The sequence below is a fragment of the Hypanus sabinus genome, chromosome 3 (genome assembly GCF_030144855.1).
Source record: "Hypanus sabinus isolate sHypSab1 chromosome 3, sHypSab1.hap1, whole genome shotgun sequence".
NCBI lineage: Eukaryota > Metazoa > Chordata > Chondrichthyes > Myliobatiformes > Dasyatidae > Hypanus > Hypanus sabinus.
This window is the reverse complement of record NC_082708.1, coordinates 23,661,451-23,681,801: the sequence shown is the minus strand read 5'-3', so window position 1 is coordinate 23,681,801 and position 20,351 is coordinate 23,661,451. Positions and strand designations below refer to the sequence as shown.

The window sequence follows — 20,351 nt, the reverse complement described above, 5'->3', positions numbered from 1 at the left end:
AGAAGAAAAGAAATTGACCTTTGGAGATGTGGAATTTACAGCATATTGCTGGTCAGTGTGCACATTAACAATGGCATGCACCTTAGGTCTTCTGCGATGTTCTCAGTAAAACTTTCCCTATTATTTCCACCAACAATATATCAAGGTTATACAGATTCTTTTAGCATGAGACAATTGGGCTGAAAGGAAGTTTAAATGAATAGCTCTGTAGAACCACAGCCTTGGAAAAGCAGTGAGTGGAAGGAGGTCTTAAGACTGTTTAGCAAGCACTGAGTGAAAATGTAAATGTTCAACTGAGAACAACTTTATCATATAGCTCAGTACACATCAGGCTGCACCTTAGTAAAAGTAACCTGCAATACCTTTTGATGCAAAATCCCTTGCGTATCAGGCACTGTATAGGTTGTGGGTGGAGGAACTAAATCATTCACAAGATACTTAAATGTTTTGGGCAGGATATCAAAGGCTTTAATAAACCTTGTGTAAGATTGTCAATTTGTCTCCCTTATCAGTAACTTATATTCAATGTAGACCCACAACTAATTCCAATGGTTAATTTCTTTAATACTCTGCAAATCTCCTCAGAAGCTGCTTCGGCTCATCCAAGATTTGACATCTGTTTTTCTTTTTGTAGAGAGATACTGTACTTTTAACAACCACTTCATTCTCTCGGAAATCAGGAAAAACACAGTCTAATAAGAAATTCTATCTCACCCTCTCTCTTCCCTATCGCCCCCTCTCTCTATTCCCTCATCCTATTGCAACGATTCTAACAGACTTCCTCCATTTTACCACATTGCCTTTTCAAATTCCTTCTTTCATTCCATTTACTCAGACGGTTCTCGATAACACTTCTTCACCATTTTGAATTTGGGGCTCTTGGCGTTGTAGCACTGTTTTGATTTCCTGAACCTCGAAAGAACTGACTGCAGACCACTCTAGCAGGTAAGTTTTCCCTCATATCCCAGGTTACAGTTTTACTTCCGATCTACTTAAATTGCCTGCACTGAGAGTCAAGGCCTTGGAACGCTTAGCCTGAGAAGGTACTGGAGGCAAGTACTCTCATAACACTTTAAACACATCTGGGTGAGCACCTGAATTGCCAAGGCATAGATGGATAGAGACTGACATTGGTAAATGGAATTCAGATGTATTGGTGCTTGATGGTCAGCCTAGACATGAAGGGTCAAAGGATGTGTTTCCGTGCTGAATAATTTTATGACTATGCAAAAGAGCTTGGTAAATGATTGTGATCTGGATAGACTCTGAAATTATACAGTTTAGACCAGAAACTGAAAACCAGATATATTAGCAGTTAGTAAGAAGAAGCCATGTCAGATTAAGGAAGTAAACTGATTTAATTCTGTTTATAATCTTTGCAAGGCAAACATTTGGCATGGAAAAATGCTATCCAAGAACATCTGCAGATGCTGGAAATCCAAACAATGCACACAAAATGCTGGAGGTACTCAGCAGGCCAGGCAGCATCTGTGGAAAAAAAGTACAGACGATATTTCAGGCTGAGGCCCATTGAAACATCAACTGTACTTTTTTCCATAGATGCTGCCAGGCCTGCTGAGTTCCTCCAGTAGGTTGTTTGTTGCTTCAGGTTCTAGCATTTGGAGTTTCTTGTGTCTCATCAAGATATCTAGAATCACGAGTTCAAATCCCACCATATCAACTAAGGAATTTAAAATAAGCTTAAAAATTTTGTACCATCTAATGGTGAGAGATGGTATTTAAATCTCATATATTCCACTGTGTTTAGATTTGATTATTCTTACTTTGGAGTTTCAACAGGTTAGTAGATCCAATGAACAATGGAAGTACAATCCACAAACAAACAGAGGTCCTGCAGATGCAGGCAATCTGCAGCAACACACAGAATATGCATTTTGTGTGAAATATAATCCATTTTTCATTGTTTGGTTATATCTTTGCAGTAATTTCTATTACTGATTCAAGTGTTGGTGATATTAAAAGGAACATAGAACATAGCAATTTACAGCACATTACAGGCCCTTCATCCCACAATGTTGTGCCGACCGTGTAGTATTTGTTAGTAAAGATAGAGAGACATAATTAACCCTCAGAGGTTTGCAAATCAATAGAATTTTCAAGCCCACAAAGCTGTGAAGGCTAAGTTACTGTTATTAATATATACAAGACTGGGATGGCCGGCTGCTTGCACTAAAGGGGAATCAACGATTATTTGGTACCGGCAGGAAAGTCAAGTTGAGGCTAAGATCTTATTGAATGGCAAAACAGGCTTAAGAGACCATAAGGCCTAATCCTGCTTCTACTTTGTCTGCTTTTAAGTAGTTGGCAATTGATATAAGCTGGTCAGAGATGATGTCAGAAGCTACAGCGTCACGCACAGTGGCACAATGTGAAAATCTAACTAGTTAAAAATTTCCAAGGTTGGTGAATTTTCAATGAGTAATAGCATTAAAGATTACAGAACCAAGATGGCTCAGTGGATTTTAGACATGTACCTGTTATAGTCTAATTGAATAACAAATGCTTGAGGGATAATTGGACTTGTGCTGTTCTTATTTTCTATTTAGCTGCTGTCAAACCTCAGAAACATTGTTCCTGTTTTCAAATATACTTGTGCTATTTGATTACGTTTTACATTTACATTTTACATTGAAAATTAAAGCCTCACATGGTTCAATATAAAGAAAGGAAATTAAATGTCCAAATGAATGGTCTTAAACTCAATTCACTCCTTAGTCATAAATCACAGAAACAGGCACTTTAGCTCATCAAATTTGCATCGACCATCTAACACCCAATTACTCTAGCGCAACGAACAATCTGCTGGAGCAACCCAGCAGGCCAAACAACAAACTGCTTGTCCTGTTGAGTTTCTCTAACACAATTGTTTGTTGCTCCAGATTTCAGTATCTACAGTTTATTCTGTCTCCGTTGGACCCAATCACTCAAATTCTTTCCACATTCTGTGCAACTCCTCACCAGATTTTACCTTGCACCCTACACCCTAGGAATAATTTACATTGATCAATTAACCTACCAGCCCAAATATTTTATGGATGTGGGAGGAGCAGTCACAGGGAAAACCGGGCAAGCGTTACGGAATTATGGTATATAGCAAATACTGATTTCATCAGCAGCCAGACTTCAGACCTGAACCTGGATTGTAGATTGATTTTAACACGCAGACCAGAACAATGCCACTCTGGAAGCTGCAGGCAGGAGGAGATTGCAAACAAACAAGCACTCCACTGACCTGAGATGCCTGCTTACGCACAAATGTAGCCCAAAGTCAACGGGGATTAACATTCATTTTGGGTGTCTGGTGTGTTGGTGTGAAGATTGAGGTGTTTGAAAATTATATGCAATTCAAAGGAAGCATTGTGGTTGCACTGTAACTATAGAATCTTCCTGCTTTCTTTCGCCTTTGATCTCTAGCATATAAAAGTGTCATGTAATATTGGGTCAGGGGGGCCTCTGCTTCCAAATGTGTCTCCGGTGTGATGCCTGCTTGTTTTGCTGAATAAAGACTTCTATATCCATCAGCTTCAGCGTCTCTCTGGTGACTTCATTCACATTCACAACACAAACTCCTCACCGATAGCACCCAAGGTTAAACTGAACCTGGAGCAGTAAGGCAGTAGTTTTTCTAGTGGCTTAATTTTACCACTAAAAATAAAGATAACTTGAGATTTGTGCGCCAGTAATTGGTTGCACCATCAGGCACTAATTCTCTCCAGGCAGCAAAAGGAAACCAACTGCTTTGTTGATGCATGGGCTGAGCAGAAGGATCTCACAAACTATGGATTTTCTAATCAATACGTCCACAGAATATCCTAGCCTCTAGTCAGATCACTGTAGCCTACATGTTATTTCACACTGTCACCTCAATTCCTGTGGATTCATGGTCCCAGAAGTAAAATTTTCACCCTTATGGGGATAATCTCCAGTCCCTCTTTTGCAAATCTTTCCTCAAGATAACAAAGAAAGAGACCTGCATCCTTACAGCATATTTTTTTATCCTCAGGGTGTTGTAGCCAATGGCTTTCTCTGAATTGTAATTTGTGAATTGCAGTGGACAGTTTGCGTTCAGCAAGCCCCCTCACAGTGTTCAAAGTAAACTTATTAATGAAAGTACATGCTGTATATGCCATGCATTCTACCCGGAGGTTCATTTTCTTGCAGGCATTCACAGTAGGTACAAAGAAACAAATTAATGAATTAACAAATGACAAGTTAAACACAAACACAGATGCACAACCAACCAGTGTGCGAAAAGAAAACAAGTTGTGTGAATATAAAAAGAAAAGCAAGATAGTAATAATAAATAAATAACAAATAATATTGGTAACAGGAGCCTTGGAATCCTTGAAAGTGAGCCTATAGGTTGTGGAATCAGTTCAGAGTTGAGGTGGGTGAAGCTATCTTCTCTTGTTCATGAGCCTGATAGTTGAAAGGTAATAACTGTCCCTGAACCTAACAGTGTGGGACCTTTTACTGCTGCACCGTAGAGAGCATCTTAACATACTGCAGCTCTCTGTGGTATCTCAGTTGTACAGCAGCTGACAGGAAAGCACTTCAGCGGGTCGTCTCTAGCGCACAGAAGATCATTGGGACACAGCTCCCAGCCCTGGAGGACACCTACAGCTCATACTGCCTAAGGAAAACTACAAGCATCTGCAAGGACAATACACACCCATGCAATCATCTGTTTGAACTTCTTCCATCTGGCAGATGTTAAGATTTTCTATGCCCGCACTTCTAGACTGAAAAATAGCTTCTTCCCCAGACCTATAATTGCTCTGAACCAATCAATCAAGCTTCATCAATAAATTGGTATACTGCTACTTTTAACACTTGTTTTATGGCTGTCATGCATCTGAGTTGCGCTTTTGTACTGCTGGACATTGCTTGTACTGGCTGGTTATTTGATTTTATTTATTGTTTATTTATTTTATTGTTTTATAGCATTGAGTACGAGAGTTGCCAACTCATTTTCGCTGTATCGGTGCATGACAAATTGTACTATCAATGACAATAAAGATATGATGGCAGCAGTGATCCCAAGTTTTGCAGAACACTTATTATCTAAGTATGTATACAGGATACAACTCTGACAGTCATCCTCCCGTAGGCAGCCACGAAATAGACAACATGGAACCCCTTCAAAAGGGTAACAAACACCCAATGTGCAAAATAGGTACAAATTGCGCCAATAGCAAAAAGCAAGAGAACAACATATAGAATATCAGACATCAAACTGGAAGTCCAGTAGTATTCAGTTTAGTTCAGTTCAGTGCTATGCAGCTAGCCCAGTGTAGGCCACAGAGCCATTCCTTGCCGAAGCACCCCAAACGACACCGAACACCCGATCAAACCGCTCGGAAACAGCAACAAAAGGTAACGAGAATCCAGAACAAAATGCAACATGAGCCTCAAGTTCCCCCAAAATGAGTCCACAGCCTCGCCGATCAATCTTTGCCCAAGTCTGCTGCCCTTCCCTCTCACAGTGAGAGGAAGATGGGCCAAGCGCAGGCAGGGAACGCTGAAACGCCAGTCCTCAGCTCTCATTCTTGCTGATTTCAGCGTAGCTCAGCACCTCAATCGGAGGGAGCCAATCACGGGTTTGGGCCCCGTCTCCAGGCCGCACATTCACTCCCAACCTCACCAGAGACAGCATAGTGGCAGAACACTCAATCGGTCCAAAAACACACCTTCAAAATGTAAATCACAGGCTCCAATTGTACGCGGCCTAGTAGTAGACCCTTATTTGAAGGAAGAAGTAAAATAAGTAGTTTTGTGTACGGTCTGCAGGACACCACCATTGTGGAGAAAGGTTTCTTTTAATATTTCATCCTATTTGACACCTTTGACAAAGCCGCACTCCCTCAGTACTGCGCTGGAAGATTGGCTTAGATCTCTGCATACGGTCTTACACAAAGAACTGAATACTTAACTTTCTGATATTAAAACAAGGGTGCTACCAACTGATGTGAAAAGCAAAAAAATAGTTAAGACCAAAATTGGGCCATTGAAGCCAGAAACGGGTGAATTTATTATGGGGAACAAGGAAATGGCAGATGAGTTGAACAGGTACTTTGGATCTGTCTTCACTAGTGAAGACACAAACAATCTCCCAGATGTATTAGTGGCCAAAAGAACTAGGGTAATGGATGAACTGAATGAAATTTATATCAGGCAAGAAATGGTGTTGGATAGACTGTTGGGTCTGAAGGCTGATAAGTCCCCGGGACCTGATGGTCTGCATCCCAGGGTACTTAAGGAGATGGCTCTAGAAATCGTGGACACATTGGTAATCATTTTCCAATGTTCTATAGATTCAGGATCAGTTCCTGAGGATTGGAGGATGGCTAATGTTGTCCCACTTTTCAAGAAAGGAGGGAGAGAGAAAACAGAGAATTATAGACCGGTCAGCCTGACGTCAGTAGTGGGAAAGATGCTGGAGTCAATTATAAAAGAGGAAATTACGACACATTTGGATAGCAGTAGAAGGATCAGTCCGAGTCAGCATGGGTTTATGAAGGGGAAATCATGCTGGACTAATCTTCTGGAGTTTTTTGAGGATGTCACTATGAAAATGGACAAGGGAGAGCCAGTGGATGTAGTGTACCTGGACTTCCAGAAAGCTTTTGATAAAGTCCCACATAGGAGATTAGTGGGCAAAATTAGGGCACATGTTATTGGGGGCAGAGTACTGACAGGGACTGAAAATTGGCTGGCTGACAGGAAACAAAGAGTTGTGATTAATGGGTCCCTTTCAGAATGGCAGGCTGTGACCAGTGGGGTACCGCAAGGTTCGGTGCTGGGACCGCAGCTGTTTACAATATACATTAATGATTTAGATGAAGGGATTAAAAGTAACATTAGCAAATTTGCTGATGACACAAAGCTGGGTGGCAGTGTGAAATGTCAGGAAGATGTTATGAGAATGCCGGGTGACTTGGACAGGTTGGGTGAGTGGGCAGATGCAGTTTAATGTGGATAAATGTGAGGTTATTCACTTTGGTGGCAAGAACAGGAAGGCAGATTACTATCTAAATGGAGTCAAGTTAGGAAAAGGGGAAGTACAACGAGATTTAGGTGTTCTTGTACATCAGTCAATGAAAGCAAGCATGCAGGTACAGCAGGCAGTGAAGAAAGCTAATGGCATGCTGGCTTTTATAACAAGAGGAATTGAGTATAGGAGTAAAGAGGTCCTTCTGCAGCTGTACAGGGCCCTGGTGAGACCCCACCTGGAATATTGTGTGCAGTTTTGGTCTCCAAATTTGAGGAAGGACATTCTTGCTATTGAGGGAGTGCAGCGTAGGTTCACAAGGTTAATTCCCGGAATGGCGGGACTGTCATATGTTGAAAGATTGGAGCGACTGGGCTTGTATACACTGGAATTTAGAAAGATGAGAGGGGATCTGATTGAAACATATAAAATTATTAAGGGATTGAATATGCTGGAGGCAGGAAGCATGTTCCCGCTGATGGGTGAGTCCAGAACTAGAGGCCACAGTTTAAGAATAAGGGGTAAGCCATTTAGAACAGTGATGTGGAAAAACTTTTTCACCCAGAGAGTGGTGGATATGTGAAATGCTCTGCTCCAGAAGGCAGTGGAGGCCAAGTCTCTGGATGCATTCAAGAGAGAGCTAGATAGAGCTCTTATAGATAGTGGGGTCAAGGGAAATGGGGAGAGGGCAGGAACGGGGTACTGATTGTGTATGATCAGCCATGGTCACAGCGAATGGCGGTGCTGGCTAGAAGGGCTGAATGGCCTACTCCTGCACCTACTGTCTATTGTCTATCTCAACTGTTTGTTGTAGCCTGCTTCTTCAGCAAACCAACGATATATTTGATAGTTGTGTCTTCAACTGTCTAGTTACAAAGGCCTCGAATTCTATTCCCATCACTCTGTTGTGAATGGAATATAACTCTAAGTGAATAGAAATCATTCTATTTCCATTCACTTCTCCAGTTCTGACTTAAAACTCAGCTCTTGGTCTCAGGTTATGGCCACTGCTCCTACCACAGTCACTTTGCAAGCCAGTTTCATATAAGAGGACTCAACTCTGAATAAAACCAGACCCACTAACTTCACTGTGCACATTCTCCTTCATGTACACTCAGCGGCCACTTTATTAGGTGCACCTGTACGCCTGGTCATTCCTGCTCATTAATGCAAACATCCAATCCTCCAGTCATGTGATAGTGACTCGCTGCATTAAAGCAAGCAGACAGGATCAAGAGGTTCAGTTGTTCAGACCAAACAACAGTAAGGGGGAAGAAATGCGACCTAAGTGACTTTGACCATTCAATGAGTATTGGTGCTGGACAGGGTGTTTTGGGACTTGCAGGCACACCTGTCTCTAGAGTTTACAGAGGATGGTGCAAGAAAACAAAACATCCATTGAGCAGCCGTTCTGTGGGGGAACACACCTTGTTAATGAGAGAGGTCAAAGGAGAATGGCCAGATTGGTTTAAGTAACTCAAAATAATAAATTACAACAGTGACATGCAGAAGAGCATCTCCAAACGCACAATACATCCAACCTTGAAGCAGATGGGCTACTGTAGCAGAATACCACTAACTTAAACTCAGTGGCCACTTTATTTGGTACAGGGGGTACCTAATAAAATGGCTTCTGAGTGCAAAAGTAAATGTAGGGAAGAATATTTGATTAATGCAATGTCAGCTTAGATAACACCTTCAATGGAAGGTGATGTTCAGTACTATTTGAATCCTTCAAAAGCATTCAAGCTATATAATCACAAATATTTAACAACGATTTTATCCTGCTTAAATGACATACAAAACAACTTTCATTTTAAAGGATCTTAAAGGACAGTTGCATCACACTAAGGTCACAGTGTAACACCAGTGTGTGGTTGACAAGAGCTCAGTACTAGAGCTCTGCCATTTGCTAATTCTGGCATTGGAGAGGGTCCAGAGGAGATGATCCCTGGAATGAAAAGGGTTAACATATAGAGAGCATGAGATGGTCCTGGGCCTGTACTCACTGAAGTTTAGAATGAATGGGGGTACCTCATTGAAAACTGTTAAATATTGGAAGCCCTAGATAGAATGTATGTGGTGAGGATGTTCCCTGTAGTGGGGGGGGGGGGTGCGATTTCAGACCAGAGGGCGCAGCCTCAGAATAGAAGGACATCCCCCTTAGAACAGAGATAAGGAGGAATTTCTTTACCCAGTGTGTGGTGAATCTGTGGAATTCATCACCATAGACAGCTGTGCTGGCCAAGACTTCGGATGTATTTAAAGTAAAAGTTGATAGGTTCTTGATTAGTAAGAGGGTCAATGGTTATGGGGAGAAGACAGGAGAATAGGTTGATAATAAATCAGCCATGATGGAATGGCAGATCAGATGATAGACTGAATGGCCTAATTCTGCTCCTATGTCTTATGGTCTAAAAGTGATATTCCTCATCACATTTTCTCCTTTTGCTTAACAAGTTGCTTTTACTTCTGAGTTTACTGAAATTATTGATTGATTAAGATACAGTGCGGAATAGTCCCTTTTAACCCCTCGAGGCTCACTGTCCAGCAGCCCCCTATTTAACTCTAGCCTAATCACGGGGCAATTTACAATGACCAATTAACCTATCAACTGGTACATCCCTGGACTGTGGGAGGAAAGTGGATCACCTGGAGGAAACCCACGCGGTCACGGGCAGAATGTACAAGCTGCTTACAGACGGCGGAGGGAAATTAACGCAGGTCGCTGGTACTGCAACGCACTGCGCTAACCACTACACTACTGTGCTGCTGTACTCATCATATTTGCAGATACGAAACTCAGAGGTTATAGGACAAAATAAAGGTTTGATACAGGCAGCATATCTTTCCTTAGATAAGTGCCCCAAAATTGCTCACTATACTCCAAGTGCAGTCTGAGTTCTTCCAGCGTCGTGTATGCACTCTGACCCAAGTCTAAGAAAGCCTCAGGACTATCCCCTTACTTTTCATATTCTAGTCCTCTCTAACTGTGTGCTAGGGAGGGCAAACCTCACAAACAACTCAACCAGCAAGTTAACCTCGAGAGATTCCCTCGTCCCTTTGCACCTCTGATGTCTGAATTTACTGAGATGTGGAAATGGTCTTGCACTTACCTGAAGTGTATGAATCTCAGGTTGATGGCCTCCAAATTGTAAGCCGGCAATTCGGATTAAAGCACAAAAGCAGGCCCTGTGCCCCAACTTGGCTCTTGCCCCCTAAGGTTTTCCTGTCCATGAACCTTCAAAATGTTATTTGAATGTTGTTTTTGTACCTGCCTCGACCACTTCCTCGGGCAGCTCATTCCTATATATGCCCCACACTCTATGATAAACTTGTTCCTCAGATTTCTTTTGGGACACACAACAGTACAGGACAAGAATGGCCCTATGACCTGTAATGTTCGGAACTAATTAAGCTGGTGACATAAAATCCCTTCTGCCTGTAAATGGTTCAAACCCCCTCGTTCTCTGCATATCTATGTGCCTATCCAAGAGCCTCATAATCACCTCAGTTATATCTGCCTCCATAAACGCATCCACTACCATCATGGACACCCAGCACCTGCCTTTCTCTATTAAAAAAATGTGCCCTGAACACCTCCTTTGAAACTTGGCCCATTCTAGAAATGCACGTCTCAAGAATAAAACTCTTCTATTAACCATATAATGATGTAACAATTACAGCACGGAAATAGGCCATCTCGGCCCTTCTAGTTCATGCCGAACACTTACTCTCACCTAGTTCCACCTACCTGCACTCAGCCCATAACCCTTCATTCCTTTCCTGTCCATATACCTGTCCAATTTTTTTTTAAATGACAAAATCGAACCTGCCTCTTCCACTTCTACTGGAAGCTCATTCCACACAGCTGCCACTCTCTGAGTAAAGAAGTTTCCCCTCATGTTACCCCTAAACTTTTGCCCCTTCTCTTTCAACTCATGTCCTCTTGTTTGAATCTCCCCTACTCTCAATGGAATCAGCCTATCCACGTCAACTCTATCTATCCCCCTCATAATTTTAATTACCTCTATTAAGTCCCCCCTCAACCTTCTATTCTTCAATGAACAAAGACCTAACTTGTTCAATCTTTCTCTGTAACTTAGGTGCTGAAACCTAGGTAACATTCTAGTAAATCTCTTCTGCACACTCTCTATTTTGTCGACATCTTTCCTATAATTCGTTGACCAGAACTGTACACAATACTCCAAATTTAGCTTCACCAATGCCTTGTACAATTTTAACATTACATCCCAACTCCTATACTCAATGCTCTGATTTATAAAGGCCAGCATACCAAAAGCTTTCTTCACCACCCTATCCACATGAGATTCCACCTTCAGGGAACGATGCACCATTATTCCTCGATCACTTTGTTCTACTGCATTCCTCAATGCCCTAACTTTTATCATGTATGTCCTATTTTGAATAGTCCTACCAAAATGCAGCACCTGACACTTATCAGCATTCTGGAACAAAGATACCATCCGTCAATCTATGTGTGTCACAATCTTACAAATTCTCTATCAAGTCTTTTCACAGCTTCTGCCATTCCAGAGAAAAGAACTCTGCTTTGTCCAACAGCTCCTCATAGTACATGCCCTTTAGTCCAGGCAACATCCCAGTAAACCTCTTCTGCACTCTGTCCAATGTCCCCACATTCTTCTTATCATGAGGTGACCAGAGTAAAATCCAATACTTCAGATGAAGCCTAAACTGTGATGAGATGAATGGTCTTCAGCCAGAGTGTGGTGAACATTTGGAATTTCTCAGCTGCAGAGAATATTCAAGTCAACAGTAGTTTTTCTGATGTTAAAACAATCAAGGGAAATGGAGTCAGTGCAGGAATTCATTGGCCAGTCAGTCAGTCATTGAGGTCACATTATTCTCCACTCCCCAACGTTCACTTGGTCTCACCTATCAACTGCCAGCTTGTAGTCCTAACCCTCCCCCCCACCTTCCCCCATCTTCTTATTCTGGTCTCTGTCCTCTTCATTTCCAGACCTGATGAAGGGTCTCACCCTGAAGCATTGACTGTTTATTCCTCTTCAGAATACCCTTAAATATAACCTTTCTACCAAAACCTATGACCTTTTGTTGTCATCTCACCCAAATTGAGGGAGAAAAAGTCCCCTCGCATTCTCCCTATCTATACTCCCTATGATTGTGAATGCTTCTACAAAGTCTCCCCTCAATCTCCAGCAGGCCAGGGAATAAAGTCCTGAAGAAGGTTATTGGCCTTAAACATTCATCTATCTATTCATCTCCATTTATACTTCCTGACCTGCTGAGTTCCTCCAGCATTTTATGTATGAAGACCTAACCTTCGCAGCCTTTGTTGAATAAGCCACTGGCACAACTTCAGATATCTTTCTGTCTTGGGAGGGTTGGTGCCCACAGTTTGGTGGTTCACTACACATCACTACACTTTCAGTAGTTTTCGTCTTTGTATTTACACAGATGCCTTATTGAAAGAAACAACTCACTGCTGAGGACTCAAGGCACAACCAACATGATAGTCACACTCAAAATGCTTGAGCAACTCAACAAATCGGGATAGATCTATGCAGGGGTAAAAATAATCAGTGTTTATTAGTCTCCTCCAAGAGGACCACAGTGTTGTCATAGTTGGGAGGCTTGTATGCCTCAATGACCTGGACAGCTATGTTGGCTGGAGTCAGTGCTTTGGGCTTTGTGTTTTGGCTCTTGGTAGGGTCACCCATGCTAAACAGGTCAAAAGGTAGAAGGCCAACTAAGAGTGGTCCACCGGTCCTCCAAGTTCAGGAGTTCATCTCAAGGCCAGCAACCCCAACTGGTAAAATAAAATTGTTACAGAAGCAGCAATGAAGAATCCTTCTATATCTGTGTGAGACCATATTTCTGAGTCTCTACCCAGGACTTGCATAACTGACAGGGGTGAAAACTGAGCTACTGACATGATGAGGGAAGCCCCAAACTCCTCCAGAAATGGAGAACCTTCATTGCTGCCCTGAACAGCAGAAGTGTTACGGGCAGTAGAGAGTTAAACAGTCTAAATCATTGGGTATATTTAACCAAAGTCATTGGGTTACCAGATACCAAGTTATTAGGTATATTTAAATTAGTGGTTGACAGGTTCTTAATTAGTTAGGCCATCAAAGGTTATGGGTGAAAAGATAGGAGAGGGAAACTAAATCAGTCATGATAGAATGGCGGAGCAGACTTGATGGGCTGAATGGCCTAGTTCTGCTTCTACGGTCTTATAATAATAAATAGTTACCTGGCTCAGCAGTCATGAATGCTTCTTCAGGGCATGTACAATCTAACTGATAATGTACTCTGGCTTGTACACCAACGGCTTGCGGCAAGGTCATGCTTAAACAGAGTCAGGCAACATTACAGAGAGCAAAGAGACTGTGGAGACATGTCACCCCATCAGAGGAGTTTGAATGTGCCGCAAGGTTCACACTTCTCTGCTGCATTGTTTACTACTCTGCTCCCGCTGACACAAAGGAGAATCGATCACCTGGAGGCTGCATGTCTCAAGCAAATAGACTGATCTCCAATGAAAGATGGAGGGATTTAAGTAAACACATTCTTAAAAAGTGAATCAGGAGGGACATTGAGCATATCTGATACCCATAATATTGAGAACAGTAAGCTGAATATGGGGAGGGAGGGACAGAGGGAGAGAGAAGAGAGAAAGAGACAGTGAGAGTGAGTGAGAGAGAGAGAGCAATTGTGAGACAGAGAGAGAGAGAGATAGAGATGGAACCAAGTGGATTGGTAGGATGGGAAAGAATACAAGGTGTTATTTGAAATTGTTCCTGATCTTCAACTGCCGTAGCCCATCTACTTAAACATTTGACATGTTGTGCATTCAGAGATAATCTTCAGCACACCACTGTTGTAACACCTGGTTATTTGAGTCCCTGTCACCTTGCTGTCATCTTGAACCAGTCTGACCATTTTCCTCTGACCTCTCTCATTAACAAGGCATTTTCACCCACAGAACTGCCACTCACTGGATTTTCATTTTGTTTTTTTCAGTAAACACCATTTTCAGTAAACTCAAGAGAGTGTTGTGCATGAAAACCCCAGAAAAGCAGCTGTCCCTGAAATACTCAAACCACACTATCTAGAACCAAAGATCATTCCACGATCAAAGTCACTTAGATCACATTTCTTCCCCATTCTGTTGTTTGGTCTGAATAACAAATGAAACTTTTGACCAATGCCTGCATGCTCTTATGCACTGAGTTGCTGCCATGTAATTGGCTGATTTTATATTATTTGCATCAACAAGCAGATTTAGAGCTGTACCTAATAAAGTGGCCAATCAGTATATGTGTACGCATGTATTTTTCTTATAAAGCTTTTCTCCAAAAGTGTAATTAATTTAATCTTATAAGTAAATATTTTTATGGGTCCCAGGCGATTTTGAATGCCTATGAACATCAAAGATGTTCAGTAATAGTGACAGCTTTCATAGCTGGGGAGTCTGAGGCTGGACGTCTCATTGGAGGGGGAAGGGATTGTTTCAATGCTGTTTTGACACCATACTGGAAGAAGCCCTGCACAGCCATGAGCCTTCAAGGTGCTTAGAACTGTGCTCCTAGCAGAAGACTAACACAGAATCACTCTGGTCTAGACACAGTCACATAGCAGGCTTGGAGCAGTGATCTTGGAGCATTGTTTAAAAACAAATACGACCAAGGCGGCAGTATCTAGGAAATCGGACTCAGAATGAAGACAGATCCAGAAATGGGAGGGGCGAAGTTTGAAGCGATGGTTCAAGTAGCCTTTGTTTCCTCAGTTGGTGAATCACCTGTTTTTTTTTCTTATCCCGATAGGCAGCAGGCCAATTCTGAACCACTCAGCTTCTGATATTCTCTGCAGCAGTTTATGCCTTTTGGAGTGTCGTCTTTTCAGCTTCCCCACGGTGATCCAGATATTAAGAGGGTTGGTTCAAATTTCAGCTTCCAAAATAACATGAATGGCTTTAGACTGGCAGCTTCTTTAATAAATTCCCTGAATTTCCTTCCCATTGAAGTCAAAAATCATGCAAGTCAGTTAAACATTGTCCAACTCCAGCAAATCCTTCTGGAGGACCACAAACTTGTTGTGGTTTGGAGGCTTGCATGCCTGGAGACCTGGAGAGCTATGTTGGCTGGAGTCAGGGCTTTTGGTAGGGTCACTCATGCCAAACAGGTCAAAGGGTAGAGGCCAGTCTAAGAATGGTCTACTGGTCCTCTAAATTCAGGGGTTCAGCTCAGGGCTAACAAACCTGTCTGGTAAAACAAAATTATTATGGAGACAGTAATGAAGAATCCTTCCACATCTGCGTGTGATGTAGATCCTGAGTCTCCACCTGGGACTTGCATGACTGACAGTAGCGAAAACCGAGAGGGAGCTACTGACATGATAAAGGAAGCCTTGAATGCCACCAGAGATGGAGGACCTTCCTTGTTGCCCTAAATGCCAGTGGGATAACAAGCAGTAATTATCTCCAGAAAATGGTAAGATTAAGCCTTAGACTTCAGACATACAACAATAACTCTATGAAAATTGATGTTAAAGCAACTGTCACACAGAGCATGTATGGTTTAGGTTCTCTTACCCTGTTGCCTTCATACTTAGGCCGGCTGTGGTTGCCTTTCGTTGACTTTTCTTGTAGCTTCTTCTGCATCTGTGGCCCTCTCCCAAAGAAGATGTAGTTGACGAATGCATACTCGAGCAAGGCCAAGAAAACAAACACAAAGCACCCCATCAGGTACAAGTCGATGGCCTTGACATAGGGGATCTTTGGAAGGGTCTCTCTCAGATGAGTATTGATGGTTGTCATAGTCAGCACAGTAGTGATTCCTATAGAGAATTACAAACAGCATTTAGCAATCCATGTGTTGATGAGGCGCAGGATGAGAATTGCCAAAGTCTTTAAGAACCATTGGGACATGAGATAGCAGAATTTAGAAAAGGAAACACTGGAAAAAGATAAAATATAATTGGCATCCAAAAACACAAGATCAGAATCAGGTTTAATATTACAGACATTTGTCATGAAATTTGTTGTTTTGTGAAAGCGTTAAAAATACTATAACATAGAGTAAGGAATATATACATATAAATTAAATAAAATATCTAGTGCAAAAAGAGAGCAAAGACAGTGAGGTCAAGTTCATGAGTTGGTTCATTGTCTATTCAGAAAACTGAGTGTGTGGGAAGCTGTTCACATTTCTTCTCATTTTCTACCCTTTAGGGTTTGAATTGGATTGAGATGTAGCCCCTCAAAATAATGGTCATACTAAAATCTTGCCTGTTATTCTAATTTGTTATCATGTTTTGTGATGACATGGAAAAGTCCATTTTGACTCAATGAGTCTATGCCAGTTCACAGATCAATCCTATTCCTGTATAATCTATTCTCCCTACAGCTCCTCCCAGATTCTACCACTCACCTGCACATGAGGGACAACTGACAGTGGCCAACTGAACTTTCAACCTGCATGCCTTTGGAACCCAAAGAATATAAGAACAAAAAAAAACATAATAAATAGGATCAGAAGTAAGGATCTGGCCAATCAAGCCTTCTTGCATTCAATAAGATCATGGCTGACCAGGCTGTGGACTCATCCTCACCTACCTGCTTTTCCCCCATAACACTTAATTCCCCTGCAACGCAAAAATATATCCAACTGTGGTTTAAATATATTTAATGAGGTAGCCTTTATTGTCTCCTGAGGAGAGAACTCCACAAATTCTCTACGCTCTGGGAAAAACATTTTCTCCTTATTGCCATCCTAAGTCTATTCCCCCAAATTTTGAGGCGATGTGCAATAGTTCTAGTCTCACTTACCAGTGGAAACAACTGTTGTGCCTCCATCTTGTCTACCCCTTTCATAAAGTTGATGTTGCTCTACGATTCTGTCTCATTCTTCTGAACTGCAACAAGTATAATCCTAGGTGACCTCAATTTCTGAGTTCATAGAAAGCCTACAGCACGATACAGACCCTTCACCCACAAAGCTGTGCTGAACATGTCCTTACTTTAGAAACCCATAGCCCTCTATTTTTCTAAGTTCCATGTACCTATCCAGGAGTCTCTTAAAAGACCCTGTTGTAATTAATGCACGGGATTGAACATCCAGTCAGCAGTTATACCTCACTCCTGGTAACATCCATCAAAGGCTTGGCTTTGATAGCACAATGGCACAGCTGCCTCACAGGAGACCCAGGTTCAGTCCTGACCTCCAGTGAGAAGTGTGAAGTTCACAGATTCTCCTTGTGACTATATAGGGAGGTTATGATGCAACTGTACAGGATACTGGCGAGGCTGCACCTGGAGTACTGTTTGCAGCTCTAGTCTTCTTTCTTGAGGAGAGATAATACTGATTCCAGAGTTGATGGTGTTAGCTTATGAAGAGAAATAGAGAACACGAGAAAATCTGCAGATGCTGGAAATCCAATGCAACACACACAAAATGCTGGCAGCTGGAGTTCAACCCAGATAAGTGTGCGGTGGTTCATTTAGGTAGGTCAAATATGATGGCAGAATATGGTATTAATGGTAAGATTTTTGGCAGTGTGGATTATCAGAGGGATCTTGGGGTCCGAGTCCATAGGACACTCAAAGCTGCTACATAGGTTGACTCTATGGTTAAGAAGGCATCCGGTGGATTGAGTTTAGGAGCTGAGAGTTAATGTTGCAGCTAGATAGGACCCTAGTCAGATCCACTTGGCGTACTATGCTCAGTTCTGGTCGCCTCACTACAGGAAAGATGTGGAAACTATAGAAAGGGTGCAGGGGACTATTTATCTTTGGACTAATTTTACTGTGCCCATGGTCTGTTTTTTTTTATCAGTTATGCTATTGTTTGCACTGTTGTAACTATGTGGCTTTGTGCAGGTCTTGTAGCTTTAGTTTTTGGTTTTGTTTTGTCTGGTCGATTTGGAGCTCCTTTCCGGGAACGCGCTAAGATGGTAACACGATATTAATATGCAGCAGCCTCTCCGGACTCTGGACTGGGGATTGCCAAACGTTATGTGGATTTTCTGGTGTATTCTGTTTTGTTATATGCTTTTGTGATATCATTCTGGAGGAATGTTGTCTCATTTTTTAACTGCATTGCATTTGTGGTTTCTAAATGACAATAAACTGAATCTGAATCTGAGGGGAGATTTACAAGGGTGTTGCCAGGATTGGGGAGCATGCCTTATGAGAATACATTGAGTGAACTTGACCTTTTCTCCTTGAACAACGGAGGATGAGAGGACACCTGATAGAGGTGTAGAAGATAATGAGAGGCATTGATTGTGTGGATAGTCAGAGGCTTTTTCCCCAGGGCTGAAATGGCTGGCACGAGGGGGCATAGTTTTAAGGTCCTTGGAAGTAGGTACAGAGGAGATGTCAGGGGTAGGTTTTTTACGCAGAGAGTGGTGAGTGCGTGGAATGGGCTGCTGGCGACGGTGGTGGAGTTGGTGAAGGCGGATAAAACACTAGTAGGAAAAGTACTTGACAGCTGTTCTAGCTGCTCGTGGACTTACTAGATGCAACTACTGGAAACCAATTAGGTGTCGACTCTGTCTGGGTTTTTCAATGAATTTACTATCTCATCCCACTTTCAAGGATCAATGGTCAGTCCACCAGTATCATTGTGCCTGAGGTTCAGGAATTCATTGCTAATTAAGAATTAAATCCAGAGTTTTCAGTTTGCAGGCTAATTAATATAATATGCTCTGCATTGACTATTGTGACAGACAACTGTACTTATACTCATGAAGTCACAACTTCTACCTCACTGTTTCAAGACTATTGAACATTGAACCTTATACAGTAAGATGGACTCTTGACCTCAAAGTCTACCTTGTTATTATTTTGCACCTTATTGTTTATTGCACTTCACTTTGTCTGTATCTGTTACACTTTGTTCTACTTCCATCATTAAGGACTCCCATCACACAGGACATGTTCTCTTCCTATTCCTACCATTACAGAAGAGGTGTAGGACCCTGAAGGCACACATGCAATGCTTTAGGGATACTGTCTTCCTCTCTGCCAACAGAGTTCTGAACAGACAGTGAACGCTACCTCATTATTCACATATACAATATGTGCAGTACTGTGCCAATCTTGGGCATCCTAGATTTTTTATCTGGTTATAGATGGTATGGCCTCTGCAGAGCCCTGATCTCAACGTCACTGAGGCTGTCTAGGACCACCTGTGGAGACAGACGCAAACAAGACAGCCAAAGTCTGCAGAGGAACTGTAGCGAGTCCTCCAAGATGCTTGGAATAACCGACATAGATATTTAAAGACTTTTCATTTCAGTATTTTTGAAAACATCTTAGCTTTACAGAATTTTTCACATGTGCCTAAGACTTCAGCACAATAATATAAATATATCATATTGTAATTTATAAGTTTTTTTATGTATTGCACTGTATTGCTGATGAAAAATAACAAATTTCACGACATATGTCAGTGGTGATTCATTCTGCCATTGTTTTATTTTGTAGTACTTCAATGTACTGTGTGAAGAATTGCTCTGTGTGAATCATAAGCAAGACAGGATTTTTCACTGTACTCGGTATATGCGACAATAATAAACAAACTTCCATTTGTATTTTTGAATGGTTGCTGCCAGTAGGTCAGTTAATCCCATCACTTTGAAAGTCTGCTTCCTGCATTTGGGCCAATATTAATGACACATGGTCCAGGTACTGACCAGGCTGCAGCACAACAGCCAGTGAAGCAGAATGTGGGAAAATGTTACAGCTGACATTCATTCACTCAATTCAGCTCTGAAAAATCATTTTTGTAGTAGACCACAAGACATAGGACTAGAATTAGGGCAGTCTGCTCACCAAGTCTGCTCCAGCATTACACCACGGCTGACTTATTATCCACAAAATGCTGGGGCAACTCAGCAGGCCAGGCAGCTTCTATGGAACAGAATACAGTCGATGTTTTGGGCTGAGACACTTCGGCAGGACTGGAAGTACAGTTGACGCTTTAGGCCTCTCAACCCCATTCTCCCCCATATCCTTTGACACCCTTACTTATCAAGAACCTATCACCCTCCTCATTAAGTATACCCAATAAACTGGCCTCCACAGCTGTCTGAGGCAATGAATTGAATAGATTCATCACCCTCTGACAGAAGAAATTTCTCCTCATCTCTGTTCAAAAGGGAGTTCCCACTATTGTGAGTCTGAGCCCTCTGGTCTGAGACGCCCCCCCTCCCCATTATAGGAAGCATCCTCTCCACAACTAGGCCTTCAGTAGGTTTCATTGAGATCCCCACTCATTCTTCTACACTCCAGCAAGTACAGGCTCGGAGCTATGAAATGTTCCTCATG

At 42.0% G+C, this 20,351-nt stretch overlaps 1 protein-coding gene across 2 annotated transcripts in view; it reads right to left on the bottom strand.

Annotated features, from left to right (window-relative positions):
* gabrb3 (gamma-aminobutyric acid type A receptor subunit beta3) overlaps nt 1-20,351 on the bottom strand; it is a 540,833-nt gene that overhangs the window by 13,585 nt on the left and 506,897 nt on the right. For both annotated transcript variants that reach the window (XM_059963853.1, XM_059963852.1), the window contains one exon: nt 15,612-15,856. In XM_059963853.1, coding sequence (XP_059819836.1) covers nt 15,612-15,856 — 245 coding nt within the window. The remainder of the gene's footprint in view (nt 1-15,611; nt 15,857-20,351) is intronic.